Source organism: Trachurus trachurus (genome assembly GCF_905171665.1).
Source record: "Trachurus trachurus genome assembly, chromosome: 9".
Lineage (NCBI taxonomy): Eukaryota > Metazoa > Chordata > Actinopteri > Carangiformes > Carangidae > Trachurus > Trachurus trachurus.
The window spans coordinates 26,952,777-26,969,058 of NC_139895.1; the positions used below are offsets into that span (position 1 = coordinate 26,952,777).

Sequence of the window (16,282 nt, forward strand, 5' to 3'; positions counted from 1 at the left end):
CGCTCCCGACGCCCGGCCCAGGCTCTTACACACACACACACACACACACACACACACACACACACACACACACACACACACACACACACACACACACACACACACACACACACACACACACACACACACACACAGCCGCTGTGTTATGTTGTGTTGTGACCTGTGCTGCTCCGCCCATCGGCTGCGAGCTGTCAATTACTGTCTTCCTTATGTTCAGTCAAGTTTTTCACCAGCACTGGAGGCCATCAAATTCCTCTGAGGAAAATCCTTTTATATACAGTCTATGGGAAAATCCCTTCACGTGAAAGAGTCCCACACACATAGCCGACTACACACACTCCTGAGTGAGTGGCACTGAGCCATTTGTCTTCATATCATCACGATAACCCCGCGCGTTGAGAGGAAACGCTATTGTAGCTAGATAATAACTTTGACTACCTGAGAAAAATACCTGACAGAGCTCTCTACTCACCACTCAACATACCACAGGCTCAACGTGTGAAGTCTCAACAGGAAGTTAGTCATTTTCTAACTGTGCAACACTTTTCTGTTAATGAAATGTGCTCCCACACCAGGCAGCCTGCACTCACATCTGCAGCTGCTCTCCTCCCTGTTTTACAGCTGCATAGGCTATTACTACAGGTGGGGGTGTCTTATCTTTATCTGTGTCTTTGTCTTAGGTGTGTGTGTGTGTGTGTGTGTGTGTGTGTGTGTGTGTGTGTGTGTGTGTGTGTGTGTGTGTGTGTGTGTGTGTCAGTAATCACAGCTGTTGCTATTACCTACAAAATGCACAGGCCATGCAGGGCTTGTGTGTACACTCCTTCACCAGCAGAGGAGTGGGACTTGTTTTGTGTTGAAGTGCATGACCTATAGTTTAGTTTTCTCTAGAAGAGCTCGCCTCTGACGGCTTCCAGTCATCGAAAACAGCAGAGTAACCACAACATTTTTACAACAGCACAGCTTCAGTATTGCTCTTGACCGAGCCGGAGCTGTAAAACTCTTATTTTGAGCAGATGGATCTGTGCCATCTCACTGTCTGAGCTCCAGCCCAGACTCAAACAAAGCCTGCTGGGGGCCTAACCCGGGCTCTCCATAGCACCGTTAGTGAGCTGTTCAACCATGGCGTGGTTTACACAGCCAACCTTTTGAGCTCCTCTCCCCGCTTCCTCTTGCTCCTCCTGTGTGCTTTATTCACCAACGGCAACACATCCATTTGAAGGGATTGCAACAGAGATGAAAAAAAAAAGAAAAAGAAATCTGCCATGTCCATCACCGGGTTGGAAACAAAAGCAGTTAAGGGGGGAAACCTCTCTTGAAAGGAAGCTGAGGCAGTTTATTCCAGCCAGGACGACAGGGCCTGGGTATGGATGAGGCAGCTGCAAAACATTCAGCAATATACATTCACAGAGAGAGACTTTAGTCTCCATCCTAACAGTCAGCTAAGGGAATACATGCAATACAGGCTATATATATACTGTATATACTTTTCAAAATAAAGCTCTCAGCCTTCATGCCAGACTGAATTATTGTAGCTTTGTGCCCAGTGGACAATAAATCAGGCAGGAAATGTTACCAGACTCCTGACCTTCCTGCCAAGAATAGCACAGAAAAGCAACAGCTAATTAAAGCAGGACTGTTTGAAGCAAAAACAATCAATTACAGAAAATATAAACTGAAGAATGATTTGTTTTGGAAACATTTTGCCAATAAAGAAAATAGACAACTCTTTGTCGAGGTCAGCTAAAACTGGAACTCTACAGCAATGGTTCTCAAAATAAGAGACATATTAGATGAGTGATTGGTGGTGATTTGGGTCCAGTTTGTGTCAGTTTAGAGGTCCTCGATGTGGAAAAGTTTGAGAACCACTTTTCGATTACGGAAGTATTATTTGTCTACTATTGCTACAGGTCATGTAGCTTCTTTCTCACCAATGGTCATTTCCTTCTACTGTGAAGTGTATCTGTAAAATACTAGACTCAAATCTCCAAATCCACCTGCAACGACCTTAGGGGGCGTAATCACGCCATTCGTTCCTGTAGGGGTGGGCGATATGGCAAAAATATCATATCACGATTTTTTTTTAAATGAAGTCACGATTTCGATTTCATCACGATCTTAAATCAAAAAAAGGAAAAATAGACAATTTAGGCCAAAGAACCTTTCTGAATAGATTTTAATCTAAATAGTTGCAGTTTTGCCAACATGTGCAAACAACGTAAACATAGTAAAAGGTAAACAACAACACTCTGATAAAGTGCACTCTTGCAACATAAAAGGTAGCTTTCAATAAACATGAAAGTAAAATATCAATGAAGACATTACTGTTTGTTTTATTCAACAGTCATTTTAACTGGATTTTAAGTATATCAAAACACTAAATAGCTGACTGAAAAGGGTCAAATAAAGTAACTGTTGTTATCTCTTTTAGCAAACTTTGCAAATGTCCTTTGTTTGCGCTTTGCAGCATATAACTGCAATTTATAGAATGTGCCCCAAACGATCCTACGATCTCTGCACCTTGGCAGATCGTCTACACACTCTAATCCTTCACCATCTAATATTGCCATATCGCCCACCCCTACGTTCCTGTAAGAACAAACGTAGAACTGCTTTGCGTCTGAAAAACAATTGTGAGAAGAACACACTATGAGAAACACAAATACACACACACAAAGATACTCAATTTAGTTGTAGAGTCACGTTCTTGAACATTTATTTTGTTGAACAGTTTTGACATGGTCTAAATGACTATCCCTGATAACGGCAAACTAGAGGGAGGAAAGCCTCTGGGAGAGGCTGTCCACCATGTTCCTCAGCCTAACTGGGAGCCAATGACTATCCTTGAAACCTCCTCAAAGAGGCTGCCAAGTAGGAGAAAGATCACTAATGAGGGGGTGGAAAAGAAGAGAAGAATAAAGAGCTTTCAGAGTTCACTTAAAATAAATTAGGCAAGATGGTTACTGCACAAGCAGGAAGCCACTGAAATCATGACAGCTGTTAGGAAGTGTATTAGGATGAACAATTATCATTTAACTGCCATAATAACTGTTTTAGTGAGAAGACCAATTGTGTTGGTCATTATCCTTCGCCACTGTTAGTGTGTGTGTGTCTCGGGCCTTAAAGGGACAATGCTAAAAGCATCCAAAGTAAATTCTTAATGGATGGACTAAAAACCCTTTTACTCCATTAGCTGAGTGTGAGTATATGCCTCTGTCCGTAAACCTCCATCAGTGTAACTGTGGGTGCACAATTTCCACTTCATAATGTGAAGAGTTACACATTCCGTGGAATAAAACACAGAAACAAACATACCAACAGCTCCCCTGCAACGCAAGTCCTATAATGACCACATGTTGGTAGAAGTCTTAATGTAAAACACAAAGCTTAAAATACAATTTTTTTCTCTTGGAAAAAGCCCATAAAAATATCTGAAATGTAACAAAATCTGGCATAGTGCCCTTAACCATGGGCAGAAGCCAGTCATGCAAAACCCCAACTCAAACACAGGTTTTAGCTTTAGAACAAACTAGTTTTTATCTACAGTAACTTTCTTCTACATCCCAGGAATAACCAGGCCTGTAATGTTAACACAGTGCAATACAAACATGACTGTAAAATAAAAATTAAGAAGTTGAAACTATCAAACAAAGACAGGAACTCAATGATAGATAATAATACAAGTTTTCCCTCAAAAGATTGCCAACAAGGAAGACAATAGTCTTTTTCTGTGCACACCTTTGTTTCATCTCTAAAGCAAGCAGGGCTTCAGTCAGGTTCCTCCAACCGAAGGCAGCAGACTCTGAGAGACCCGTAACAGTGATGCAAACTGAACATGCCAGGCTAAGGCAGTGACCGAGGAAGCCAAATGGAGTACTGTCGACATCTGAGAGGGAATTTTCCAGTCCAGGAGCGCCAACAGAGAGCGAGCTCCGCTGATTGCCTATTTAGTCAGAGGTGCACAAGTGGATCTCTGAGCCAGTCCGCCTCCACACAGGTCCTTCAGGAGCGACTGCGGTCTTCTTGGGTGCCCACCAGCATTTTACTGTACAGCTTCTGCTGCTCCTCTTTAAAGGTATCTTTTACCTTTCCTCGCTTCAATCCTCCATCCCTGCAAGAGTAAAATCAGTAAAATCAGTGTCCAGACCACAGCTACTGATATAGTGAACAATGTCGCACTTCACCCAAGGGAAACAATACAACACGCTTGATTGTACCTCGTAAGCACAGGTGTCCATGATCATGTTACATAAATATTGACAGATCCAGTTGCCACAAGGCCAACAAGCAAAAAAGCAGTGCCCAGTAACCAGCACAATAAATAAATAACATTTATTAAACTGTAAATTCTTATTGACTACATACAAGTGACTGGAACAAAACATTAAAACAGTGAATTGGGTTGTATTGGTTATATCAAGTTTCTATATTAGTTGTTATGTTATAGGAGGGAGTAGGTATACATTCATATGCTCTGCTTCACAAGCTTAGAGAACAAACTGGTTGTTGCATTCACTTCTAACACAGATGTCCTACTACAGGAAAGGGATGATATAAAGTTGCAGTAAAAACTGAAAACTCCAGTTATTGTATTAGTCACACCTAAGTCCATGAGATCCAAAACTCAGAGGCACTGGATTGTTTCATGCCAGCCATTTTATTTTATATATTTTTTTAACTTTATTCTCATTTCAAAGGGAAAAGCACAAGTGGAACCAACAATATTAGTGATGGCTCAGTAAACCACTGCAGAGAGAGGGCATACACCACAGAAGGGCCATTTGACCTGATTACCTAAACTGAATACAGTTGTTACTCATTATTGATGATGCCCGCCATGTGGAAATGTCTGTCCATCCATGTGTTCATTATCATTAGTTAGTCAGTCATGGGGTTTGTATGTGATAGAGGTAGAAGCCACTGAGCCGAGTCGGTGTTATCTTACCACAAGAGATCGACCAGTCCCCCTTGCCTGGCTATGGCGGCTTTTACACGGTTGGCAAACTGCACAGCATCCTCTCCCTCCTGTTGGTGAAGACGGACAGGAATGGAAACACAGGCAAACAAGTCATGACAAAAATCATTTAGACTAGCTATTCACAAGTCTAAAAGTTTTATTCAAATGTGGAGCCCTGTCATTTGCTGGCAATTTAACAGAATTAAAGTTAAGTTCACACTATACCAAATTATTGTAGTTTCTCTCAGTGTTATGAAATTTTATGGTTTTAGAGAAAGGGAAAAGCAAAGAGGTTCAGGAGTAGAGAAGAAAATGGTTACTAGTAAGTTTTGAAGTCATTGTTAAGAGCCTGTATGCGTGCTGGTCCCATTGTCTGAGCAAAACACATATATTCTAGGTTGTGTGCAGAATGACAAAGCAGAACCACTCCAACCATCAAATGAGAAAAAAGCCTGTTGAGAAGTCTCAGATTGACCACGGAGTCTCACCTCTCTAGACATGGGAGGGAGGTACCACACACTGCAGACAATGGCCCAGCTGCTCATCATACGCAACAGGTAGTTGACCATGCCGAACTTGCTGCTATTCCAGAAAGCATCTCCAAACCGAGGATCATACTGTGAGGATCGAACACACCAGAGTGTTTAATCAATGCATTGGTATGAAAGTGCTGAAATGTTGAAATTAAATTGAATAAAATAATAAATAAAACAAGTAAAACACAGAAACGATCTCAAAAACATGACATCATTCTCACCTTAATGGCCACAGGGTAGACTGTGCCACCGATCTCAAAACTGCCCTTCTTAAACATCATGACTGATGTGTTGTTAATGCAGGTTCCTGGGAATTTGAGTAGATTAAATTAATTGAGACATAAAAGCCTTTTTATGAAAACCAGATGATTATTGTGTGAAAGTTTACGTGCATGCGATTACTGAACAAGCTCACCTTCTGGAAAAATGAGAATGGGCAGTTTGGTTTTATCATCTAGGTGGTCACTCAATCTGTAATTTAACAAGTATGTAGGTTATTACAAGAAAACATGAAACAGAGTTAAAATATACATTAAAACCACTTATATATATATATATATATATATATATATATATATATATATATAAGTTACACAAATGAAAGGAAATATAATCAAATTCAGTGAAACATTTTACTAAGAAACGGCTCTAACTGTATTATAGTTTGATGGAAAAATGTTAAACAATGTCAATAAAATTATTAAACAAAGCTTGTAATGTTACCTTTTGGCCACTAGATGTCTGTCTTTGACTTCTGAGCGCTCAAACCAAATGTGTGGACAGGCCTTGACCATGGATTTCTGGATGATCCCCATCAAGCCACCATGGATTTGGCCAACCTGACACAACACACATGGCAAATAGTAACTCATCCATTTCTGAGAGAAATATGTTTTCAACAGAGAGGCAGGAAAAGGTGACCGGTGCAGGTGTTTTCTGTAGTGTCCTGCTTGGCAGCTGTGTAGTTACCATAGCGTAACAGCCGTCACTGGCCAGTATGATGACATCGATGGGCGACGTGTGGTTGGCGACACAGATGCCTCCTTTCTTGGGTTTATTCTCACTGCAATAGTGGAGAGAGGAAGGCTGTTAATCTATTATGAAGGCACTTCCTGGAACATGTGTAATCATGAACTGAAATGACACCGGGGGTAGTGTTGAATATCAAAATGAACTTGAAGTGAAAAAAGAAGAGAACTATGCCATCAGAGGTCAAAACTATAATCCTTGACTGGCCAGCGCCTTTACCAATCTTCTTGTGAAAAACAAAGCAACCTATGGTGTCTCTGTTAAAGGTTTGACCCCCGGAGCATGCAGGATCTGTGAACGTACTTAGTTCACATTCCTAAGATAGAGTTACAATCTTAAATAGAGAAAGAGAGAGGGAGAGAGAGCAAGACTTCCTATGTCACTTGTGTATTTTTAGCCTCCGACCGGAGAGGAAAACGTGTTACAACAGGTCTTGATGGCAGACATTCAGACTGATAAAGGATCTCTGTCCCCTTGATTTGCATCAACGCTTTCTTTCTCAATTAATTCAGAGGCAGAGGAGGAAATTCAACAAAAGAAATTCAATCATGCTGCTGTTTACCAACACAACACCAGCTGTTATATGCTTCATTTTATGGGCACATACAACCTCTTCCTCCACATCCTGTTGGCATGTGTCATTGTCTTTTTGACTCCTGTTTGATGTTTGTCTTTGATTTTTTACCAAACCTCACACTACCAACGTCTGCCTCAATCAAAACACTACTACACAGCTCACCTTCAATTCAACTGTATGAATTCAGCAGTTTCAAGCATCGTACTAAAGGTGTACTTTAGATTTGTGCATATAAGAAAGCATCACTGTCTAGAGTTGTGTGCTGCACTGAGGCTCACAATGCCTGCTGCAATGAATATGAATGTAGACAGTTTAGCCTTAGGCATCCAGCCTTTCATACTTGCACTCAGGGTGCTCACATTGCAAATGCTAACACACCCAGGTTTCTGTTCTCCAAAGACAACTCATCTGTCATTATGTAACCTCATACGGGCCTCCCTCCCGTCGCGGCAAAAGATTCTGTAGCATGTTTGAGAAAGAGTAACACACAAGACCACATGCAAGCAACATTTAAGTGACTTATTTTTATATGATTTTTATATTATATAAAACCAAAACATAGACATTGTTCTTACCTTACCCTGTCATGCCATATCTTTAAACTTACCATGTGCAAAAAGATAACTATTTCTAAAGTCTAACTCACTTACTAACTTACTGTATATTCAAAAAGCAACATGCATAAAGGGACAAACTTTCTTGTCCCAATTACGAGCTACTTCCACAACAATGAACAAGTGAGCATCACCACGGGGCTCAGAGTGCTGAACATCAACAGTAACGCTGCTTTTGTAACTGACATTTTAGTAGAAACTTAACAGAGCTTTATACACATACAGGAACTATGACAACTTTTATGGTGAAGACTAATCAAACCTGTGGCAAGAAGGGGAAGTCATTAGGAGCCACCAAACTGTAACCTTGTAAACTCCAAGCTTTTGACCGACAGCAAAGTAACTTGGACCAATCAGTGTCCTATAAACAGAGGAACCACTGCGAGGGGGCGGGAGGGCATTTGCACAATTTTTCCTTACAAAGACGAATATCATTTACCAACACTCTGACTAGCTTTCAAAGCTCCTTGCATGCACTACGGTTTGTTTTTGTTGTTAGCTTCGTCATTGGTGCTCTACTGTCTCATAGGGTTTATCAAATCACCTGCCAAGTGGTTTTTGAAATCACTGGCCCTTTACTAAACTGATTCCAAAAAAAAACCATCTGGTATGGTCTGACCCCTATGGGTCTTTGAGGGATCATTTTGCTTCCCTTATTTCTGTTGACATGATTACATTTCTTATTTGCATACAGACATCCTCCACCTTCCTTTCAAAACATCTTCCTCTTATCTGCCAGGGGTTGTTTGTGCTGCACCAAGAAGTCTTACGGCAGATTTACTGGTTAAATAGATAAAAACACTGCAGTCTCTTTACCTGTCATGATAGGTTATGATGGCCGTCAGAGCTCTGACACATATTCTGTAGCACATCAAATGGACTTGTTCACTCAGAAAGTTTTTCATCCTGCAAAAAGGAGCATATATAACACAATTTAGTTTGTGTGTGTCAAGACAACAAATCTAATACAGTTACGTCCAGCGGTCTGAGACGCTATTTTTGATTAATTTAAACAGACAAGGTTGTCAGCGGCTATACCTTCCATTGGGCAGCAGTCCAATAATGGAGGTGAGGAACACGAGGAGGCCGACGCCAGTGAAGGCAAGAGTTACCCTGGTGGAGAGACAGACAGGCAGAACACACATAACCTTTTAATATGGAGACTTACAACAAAACACACGGGTAAAACACAAACAGGAGGGATTCCATGTTGGATGTACATTTTATTAATGAATTCATTTTTTTATAGTTTTTTTTTAATGCAAGAACATAATCCCAACTATTTAAGAGAAGAGTACCAGTTCAGTTAACATAGAGGGCAATGAATAACGTTATCCAGGAGAGCCATGTTCTGGTTATCAATTAAAAGTATTAAGCTCTCCTCCGCTCGCTTCTGTCACTGATAATAGGCAGGAGCTGCAGGAGGGCATTAGTTAAGATGACAGACAGGTCGTCTTAATCTGGATGAACCAGTCATCCAGGATTGAAAAGGTGCTGATTAAATTGGAAAATATTGGATGTGAAGTTTTCATGCTAGTGGTGAGCCGGGCCGGTCTTCAGCTAGACCAGTCCTGAAGAAAAGATCATTTATGAGCTGGATGGGAGACTAGAATGATGCCTGTCTGTACAGTGGTGGCCTGATTCGTCTCCCCACTGGTAACTGGAAATGAGCCAGCCAGGCTTAGTACTGAGTCACTGTCCTTGCGCCTCTCTAAGCTCACCCTGGGCGAGGAGCTCCCTGTTTTACTCAGTGCATGTGCAAACATTTAAGCTTTCTTTTCTGCTGTGGAGTGATCTCACAAATTAATGACTTGTTGCAATATGAATACAGCTACATGTCATGTTCTCTCTGCCCCATATTTTGGTTATATAACAGTTTACACATCTCTGTTTACCACAACTTTAAAAACCACAGCAAAAAGAAGTAGCAAAGGTATGGCCAATAATAATTAAAAAAAAAGAACATGTCAAAGACATTTTTATGACAATTGTAGCATTTTTGAGATGTTGAACTTGAACTGAGAGAGACAATTTGTTATTTAAGGAAAGCTTAAGCCTTTGATTTGAGATCATGGGTTGCATGGTGGCTCATCAGGTATCAAAAAATGGTCCAGGATTTGGCCCTGCTGCTTGCTACCTTTTTGCCCATTTTCTTCCAATTTATCTGTGTCCATAGTCCCACTGCAAACAACATCCTTGTTAGGCAAGCTGGAAACTAAATTTCCCAAAGACAGGAATGTGTTGCCTGTGTGGGCTGCGTGTTTGTCCTGAGATGAACCAAAGACCTGCAAAGGGTGTAACTGGCCTCTTGGTTAATGCACGCTTGCCACTCATTGTCTGATTCTGGCTTTGTGTTAACATCTAACCAACCACAGCAGGCATCCCCCCTACATCAGTACAACAAGATATCCAACTAGTGATCATCTTGAAATGTGTTAAATTCAGAATTTGTTTCAATCATATAAAGTTGGATATCTGGAGGAAACAGTTTTGTGGTCATGACATGGTATTTAAAAAACATATTTTACTGATGGCAGCTTATGTCAGTGTCACAGCCCAATTTTCAAATGATATACAGTGGTGGCTACTTGTGCAGGGAAGACAGAAATTTTTATTTCTAGTCCTGTCTCAGTGTGTTCATGCTTTTCAAATGGATTACTGTGGTAAGGGTTACTCCCCTTATGTCAAACAACCTCTATATTTGAGGATCAACTTATACCTGAGAGGCAGCAGGAAGCCGTAGCGGATCAGCAGGCCCAGCCCCCACAGGACGGTCAGCCTCAGGCTGATGTAGTGGAAGTTGTTGTTGCTGCGGGTCAGCAGATTCCAGGACTCCAACTCCTCTGCAGAGAACCGTTTGGTCACCTCGTCGTCCATGATGCTCTCCACTCCTCTCCGGGCAAAATAGAAGATGTCAGACATCTCAAATTCAGGAGCTGAGTCCAAGTCTCTGTTGCTGCCGCTCCGCCGGATCTCCTTGATCTCCTGTTCCAAGGAGGTTGGCTCTTTGGCAATGATTGCTGGGGTGAGCCAGAGAGACGGGGTATCAGCACTACAGTCTCAAACAAATGCACCTACAGTACTGAGCATGCACATGTGCATCAAAACAAACTGGTAGCACCTCTTACCATTTGAGTAGGGTTTGTACAGATGGTGGTTCTTTTCTTTTGCTCCTCTCTCTATCCTGAGTGTGGCCCACTAGAGAAAAAGAACAAAAGCCGTTTAAAACGTGGAATACAGCTTGCTTATGAACAAGAAACATGTCCTCACGTTAAACTTTTGTTTATTTGGTGTCTGAAACACACTGCGTGCACATTCGGACAACATGCAAACAGTTTCTGTAGCAACCAGCCGCCACTATTCCCAAACTGATGTTATGTTTGATTTTCAACATTTAGATCAAAGGAAAAAAGGGTCTCCCGCACACTGTCAAATCACTTGCAAAAGACTTTAATAAAACAAACAACGTTTTATTAAACAAACAAACGTTGTTTGTTTTATTAAAGTCTTTTGCAAGTGATTTGACAGTGTGCGGGAGACCCTTTTTTCCTTTGTTCACTCCTATCCTATGCTCCAACGCACCTGTTTTTCAAGTTTTTTCAGGTGTGCATCAGCCTCCACACCTTGACAACATTTAGATCAAAACAGCAAATTCTTCATTATGATCGGACTCACAGGTGCTCACTGCTAAAGTTTCTCTGTCCATCCTGTATGGTTGTTCATGTTATAGACTGTTAAAGCTGGAGAGGGAGGTTGACCTCACCCTGAGCCAAGAAAACACACGGCTTATCTGGCCACAGACTTTGAGAGAAATAATGCCTGTTTCTCCCTCTTTTTGATGTAAATAATGCATATTGTCTGGTGTAGTATAATCAAATATATTAACTCAAGTAAAAGCCTGGCCCTCTGTGTGAACTTTGCACGCTGAAACAACAACTTAACAGGTGATGTCCACTGAACAGCAGGAAAAGGACACAGTGTTCCCCTCGCTGTAAGACAAGCAGGAGAGATCAGGAAATTATGGACTGGGAGGTGCTGGACGTGCAGTGTGCACAGTCTCAGACTACACTTCTTAGGGCAACATTTAAGGTTTGTCTACATTTGCAAATTAACTCAAACTGCAAGAAAGCTTTATTCGCATTAAGTTCAGTCAGATACAGTGATGCTACGCCTGCATGCTTGTACAGGTCCAAATCACTGGAGTTGGCCGGGGGAACTTGTAAAACAATTCTAAGAATGTGGAGCGATAAAGTGGGTTTCGCTGCACCTCAGGGCTGCACACATGTCATGCTGGGTAAAAAACACAAAAAAACAACAAGCAACACTAACTCATGACTTTTGGTTTTCTATTTACTTAAAACTAAACCAAAAAAAAAGTTATACACATTTTATGGCATCTGAAAATTGTTTAAAAAACATTCTTGCTAGATTAAAAACAGATTTTCTGAGAAGATTTGAAGATTAAAGCAGCACTATGTAGGATTTGTGGTGCTGGTACTCTGGTTGAGAAGAGCAAGTGTCTGCTACCCGTGTCTATGTGAATTTGTTGCCGGTGCAGGTGCCATTGACGTCACCGCCATCAATAAGGACTTTAAGTAAGTAATTTCTTAGGAAAAAGTAAAGTCTGCACACCAATAACGGCTGCAGAGCAATAATTTACTATCACCAAAACAAGGGAGTGTAATTAATTATTGCTCTGAAGCTGTTGTTGGTGTGCAGACTTTCCTTTTTTCTATGATTTACTTGCATTGTTTCAGCGACACACACTCTGAAAATGTATAGTATGTAAAGTTGACATGGTAAATCAAAATTCATAGATTAGTTCATGTCATATAATAGCAAAAACCCTTATTCTGAAATTAAATTGCCATTTAAAGCATAGAGCAACTCCTCTCTGGCCCTTTTGACATGACTGAGTGTTTTACTCTCACCCCTGTTACATGGTAAGCGATCAGCTGTTTGATCTGACAGCTACCACAGCCGCAGCAACTTACTTAATGACTACTACGGATTTGACGGCTTCGTAAATCCACCGTTACTTAAAGTCCCTATTACCGCTACAGGCGCCGTACCGGGCTTGAGCTCGGTCTCTGGAGCTCACCACGGTGTTCCTACCCACGTAGGGAAGTTAAAAAGTGGTCTGCAGCAGCGGCACCATTCATCCTATTAACCATTATTCTATCACTTCAGTGAGTTTGGAAACATTATTTTAAGGTTGAAATACTACATCGTGTTGCTTTAAATGATACTTATCCAGTGACACTGATTTGTGAATATCATAATGCAAATGCTAAAAGCACAAACATCACTACACCTTACACTGTTTTCAGATAACATTTAATTGTGTTGTGACAAGCTCCGTTACTGACTCATCATGTAAAAATGCAGTTGAAACTAATGACTGTTTGGGTGAAGAGGGGGCGTGTGCAGTCTTTTTAATGAGACAACACTAACAAAATAAAGTGAGCCCTCATGATGGTATGTGTGGCCTCTGAGCTCCATGGGAACAAGTAGGCATTTACTTATACTACATTCCCTGTGAAGAATTACAATTCTGAGAAGTCTTGGTTTTTACGCCTGATCATGCTCATGACAAACCTTAACAAGTAATGGGACATGTGCAAACGAACGGTACGAGCCAGTCCTCTGACCTTTTCTCTAAATTTCATGGTTGCTAGTGGAATCAGGAGCTGAAAAAAACTCTCTCTATCTCAGCATATCTCCCACCAGTCCTTTTATTTCTGGCACACGGTCTACTCTCAGAGGTACGTGTTGGAAGTTGATGACAGCTTAACTAGTGAAGCTACACCAGAGATAGCAAAGGGATTGAAACTGGATAACTGTATCTGGAGTCAAAATAGGCAAGGAGATTATTAAGTGGTGCATCTTGAATCTGATGCATTAATGCCAATTTATATTCAAAATGGCAAATCAGTGAGCGACAGTCCACAGACAACAGTTACTGAGGTCTGTACCACTGGTTTCTCCAGTTACATAACAAGAGAGCAGCTCTGTGGCTTCGTTGTTGTCAGTCTGCATCAGACAGTTATGACAATGGCCACTGGTTGGAGGCTGAAGATAAGCACCCAGAAATACAACTGCATCTATGATATTGTACTGCTCATCATATCAAAAGCAGACTGCTGATTGTTTGAAAGGGTGGACGAAATGGACAGCCAGAGTAAATACAGGTTGCCCTTGAGGAGCAGTGCCAACAACTTTGAACTAGTCTTTGAATGACAGGATGTTTGGCCGAGGGAGACACAGACAATTGTTTTAACTGGGACATGTGCCGGAACAGTAACAACAAGTTTAACCTTTTTTTATTATTATTATTGTGTATAGGGTTTCCAAATCATCTTCAGCTTCGCACCATAAGTAAATATTTATGATTCAAACCTTTCTTTTTTTTTGCTTTTTTCAAATTCACATAAAGTATATTGAGTCATAATGAAATAAGCTCTTACCTCAAAGATCTTTAACAATGTTTTCATGTAAAGACGTCGGATGCCAAAAGACACCCCAAAGATGGCAGGCACGATGATGAAGACCAACAGCAGGGTGAACCACACGGTGAAGGAGATGCCCAGCAGGATACACACCAAGTTGTCAAAGGGGTTGAAGAAGAGCTCCATCTTGAAGTCAGAAGGCCGATGAAATCTATTCAATAGTTGAAATCAGAGGCCAGAGCAGATGTGAGCACCCCACTTCCTGGCCCTGAGTGGCCCTTGATCTTTTGTCAGAAAAAGGCCTTCATCAAGATAACTAGGGGACGGAGCTCCTCCTCACGTTGAACAGAGAATTAATACAAGTACAAGTGACCATCTTAGCAATGCCCTCTTGGGCAATATTTGCGAATTTCATCGTTTTCACCATCAGTCGGTTTCTGAAGCTCAGCTGAAGTCAGTTCCAGAAACAGGAAAGTAAAGTCTTCAAAACAGCTGTGGTGAAATATTGGCCTTTCCTTGCTTCAGATGTCCTTTGCTATTTGAGCAAAGGCTCCCACTGGTGACTGAGATGTAAACAATGAAACGAAAACAAGTGGCCACAGCAGGCGGTTCCCTTGTCTGGTGGGGTGAAGATCCAGGGAGCTGTGCAGCTGGGGATCACACAGACCTGCAAAAAACATGCACACATGAAGTCAGGATGATCCACAGTAATATGTGCTATCTGGCCTGAGGACATCATGTACTTTAATAATGCAAAACAGAAAACGTGTCTGTAAGTCAATACCTGCTATATGCATTTTAAATACAGATATGCAACGTAAATACTAACCCTCTAGATCTGTTCTGGGAATTACCGGATGGCACTCGTTTAGAAAGGCTGGTTATTGGCTGTATGTGTATTTACAGTGAAGCATCAGATAAGTTTACGTGCTGTTATCAGCCACAGTGCAGAGATAGATAGCGTTAGAGGCCCTCCGTCCTCAGCCCCTCGGATGATGCAGCAGGACGGCTAACGAGCAGCTCCATCCCGGATACAACCACCCTGTGTTAGCCTTCCTCATCACTGCCATCAGTCAACACTTATCCTACGCTTTCTATGATAGTTTCCCCAGCCTCACACAGCTAATTACATTCAGGCAGCATCCCGGCTAAAGCTGTGCGGTGACAACGACGGTAACATGAACCCGAAACAGACGACAGAAAAAACTATATGTTGAAGTTAGCTTGTGGCCTCCGAGCTAACGGTATGCTATATTTTTGTCTCCTGGCGTGCTCCACCTCGCTCAGCTAGCCTCGCTCCCAGCCCTTCACACAGCCGTCCCGGCTGTACATGAAGTGCTGAGCCAACCCTTTTTTTATTTCATTTTATTAAAAGCTTTGGACTCGGTGCGCCAACTTGGTTTCCTAACAGGTTATCGTCCTAACTAACCGTGTAAAATGCACGTTGTTAAAAGCGACATAATAGTCCACCAACCTTCCGTCACGTTGTGTTCACAGCCGGTACAGTAGCGTATCACGGGTCCATCACTTGTCTTTGTCTGGCGGACTGTAGCCAAACTCCACCCGGCGGACAACATGGGCAGACAACGGCTCGACGGCGCCGACGTATCAGAGGCGGCCAGTGTTTGGCCGGAGCGCGTTCAGCTCCGCCATGACACCTGCTGGCCAGCGGAGGCCACTGCAGCGGATTTACAAATATGTTTCTGTAAAATATCTGACCACCGGCGGCGCTGTAGAGAGAATTTTTCAGGAAGGCCAGGTGGGCCATGGCCATAAGGTCGCATTTTTACAGGTATTTGATTTGATTTGATTCGATTCAAAAGCATTGATTTATTTTGGCTGACAAATCAGCAACAGGATGGGTAAGGGACTGTGTGTGCCCATGTTCGTCAGGGACACTATTTTGAGTTCTTGCCAATTTAGCATTTACAAGTAGTGCAGTGCAGTAAACATTTAATAATTAATTACATGCTCTAATAAGCAAACTAAAGCAAAACGTGTTTATTCATGCATTTGTCACAAACCATAACTGGTTACAGGCAACAAACTCTGAATGACAATATGGAAAATATCATTGCTGAGAAATACTGCACATTAATAAAGGTGTCTTTATAGCTGCATAC

General features: G+C 41.7%; 1 protein-coding gene across 1 annotated transcript; it reads right to left on the reverse strand.

The window, feature by feature from the left end:
* Window positions 1–2,709: 2,709 nt before the first annotated feature.
* Window positions 2,710–15,735, reverse strand: LOC310991682 (glycerol-3-phosphate acyltransferase 4-like). The gene is made up of 13 exons (XM_083979550.1): window positions 15,634–15,735; window positions 14,178–14,826; window positions 10,839–10,908; window positions 10,430–10,730; window positions 8,749–8,823; window positions 8,527–8,616; window positions 6,460–6,553; window positions 6,214–6,329; window positions 5,906–5,961; window positions 5,712–5,797; window positions 5,443–5,571; window positions 4,943–5,022; window positions 2,710–4,108 (listed from the first exon to the last, which is right to left on the reverse strand). Exons 2-13 carry the CDS (start codon window positions 14,343–14,345, stop codon window positions 4,000–4,002), a joined length of 1,374 nt encoding a protein of 457 aa, XP_083835676.1. The 5' UTR covers window positions 14,346–14,826; window positions 15,634–15,735; the 3' UTR covers window positions 2,710–3,999.
* Window positions 15,736–16,282: the final 547 nt, after the last annotated feature.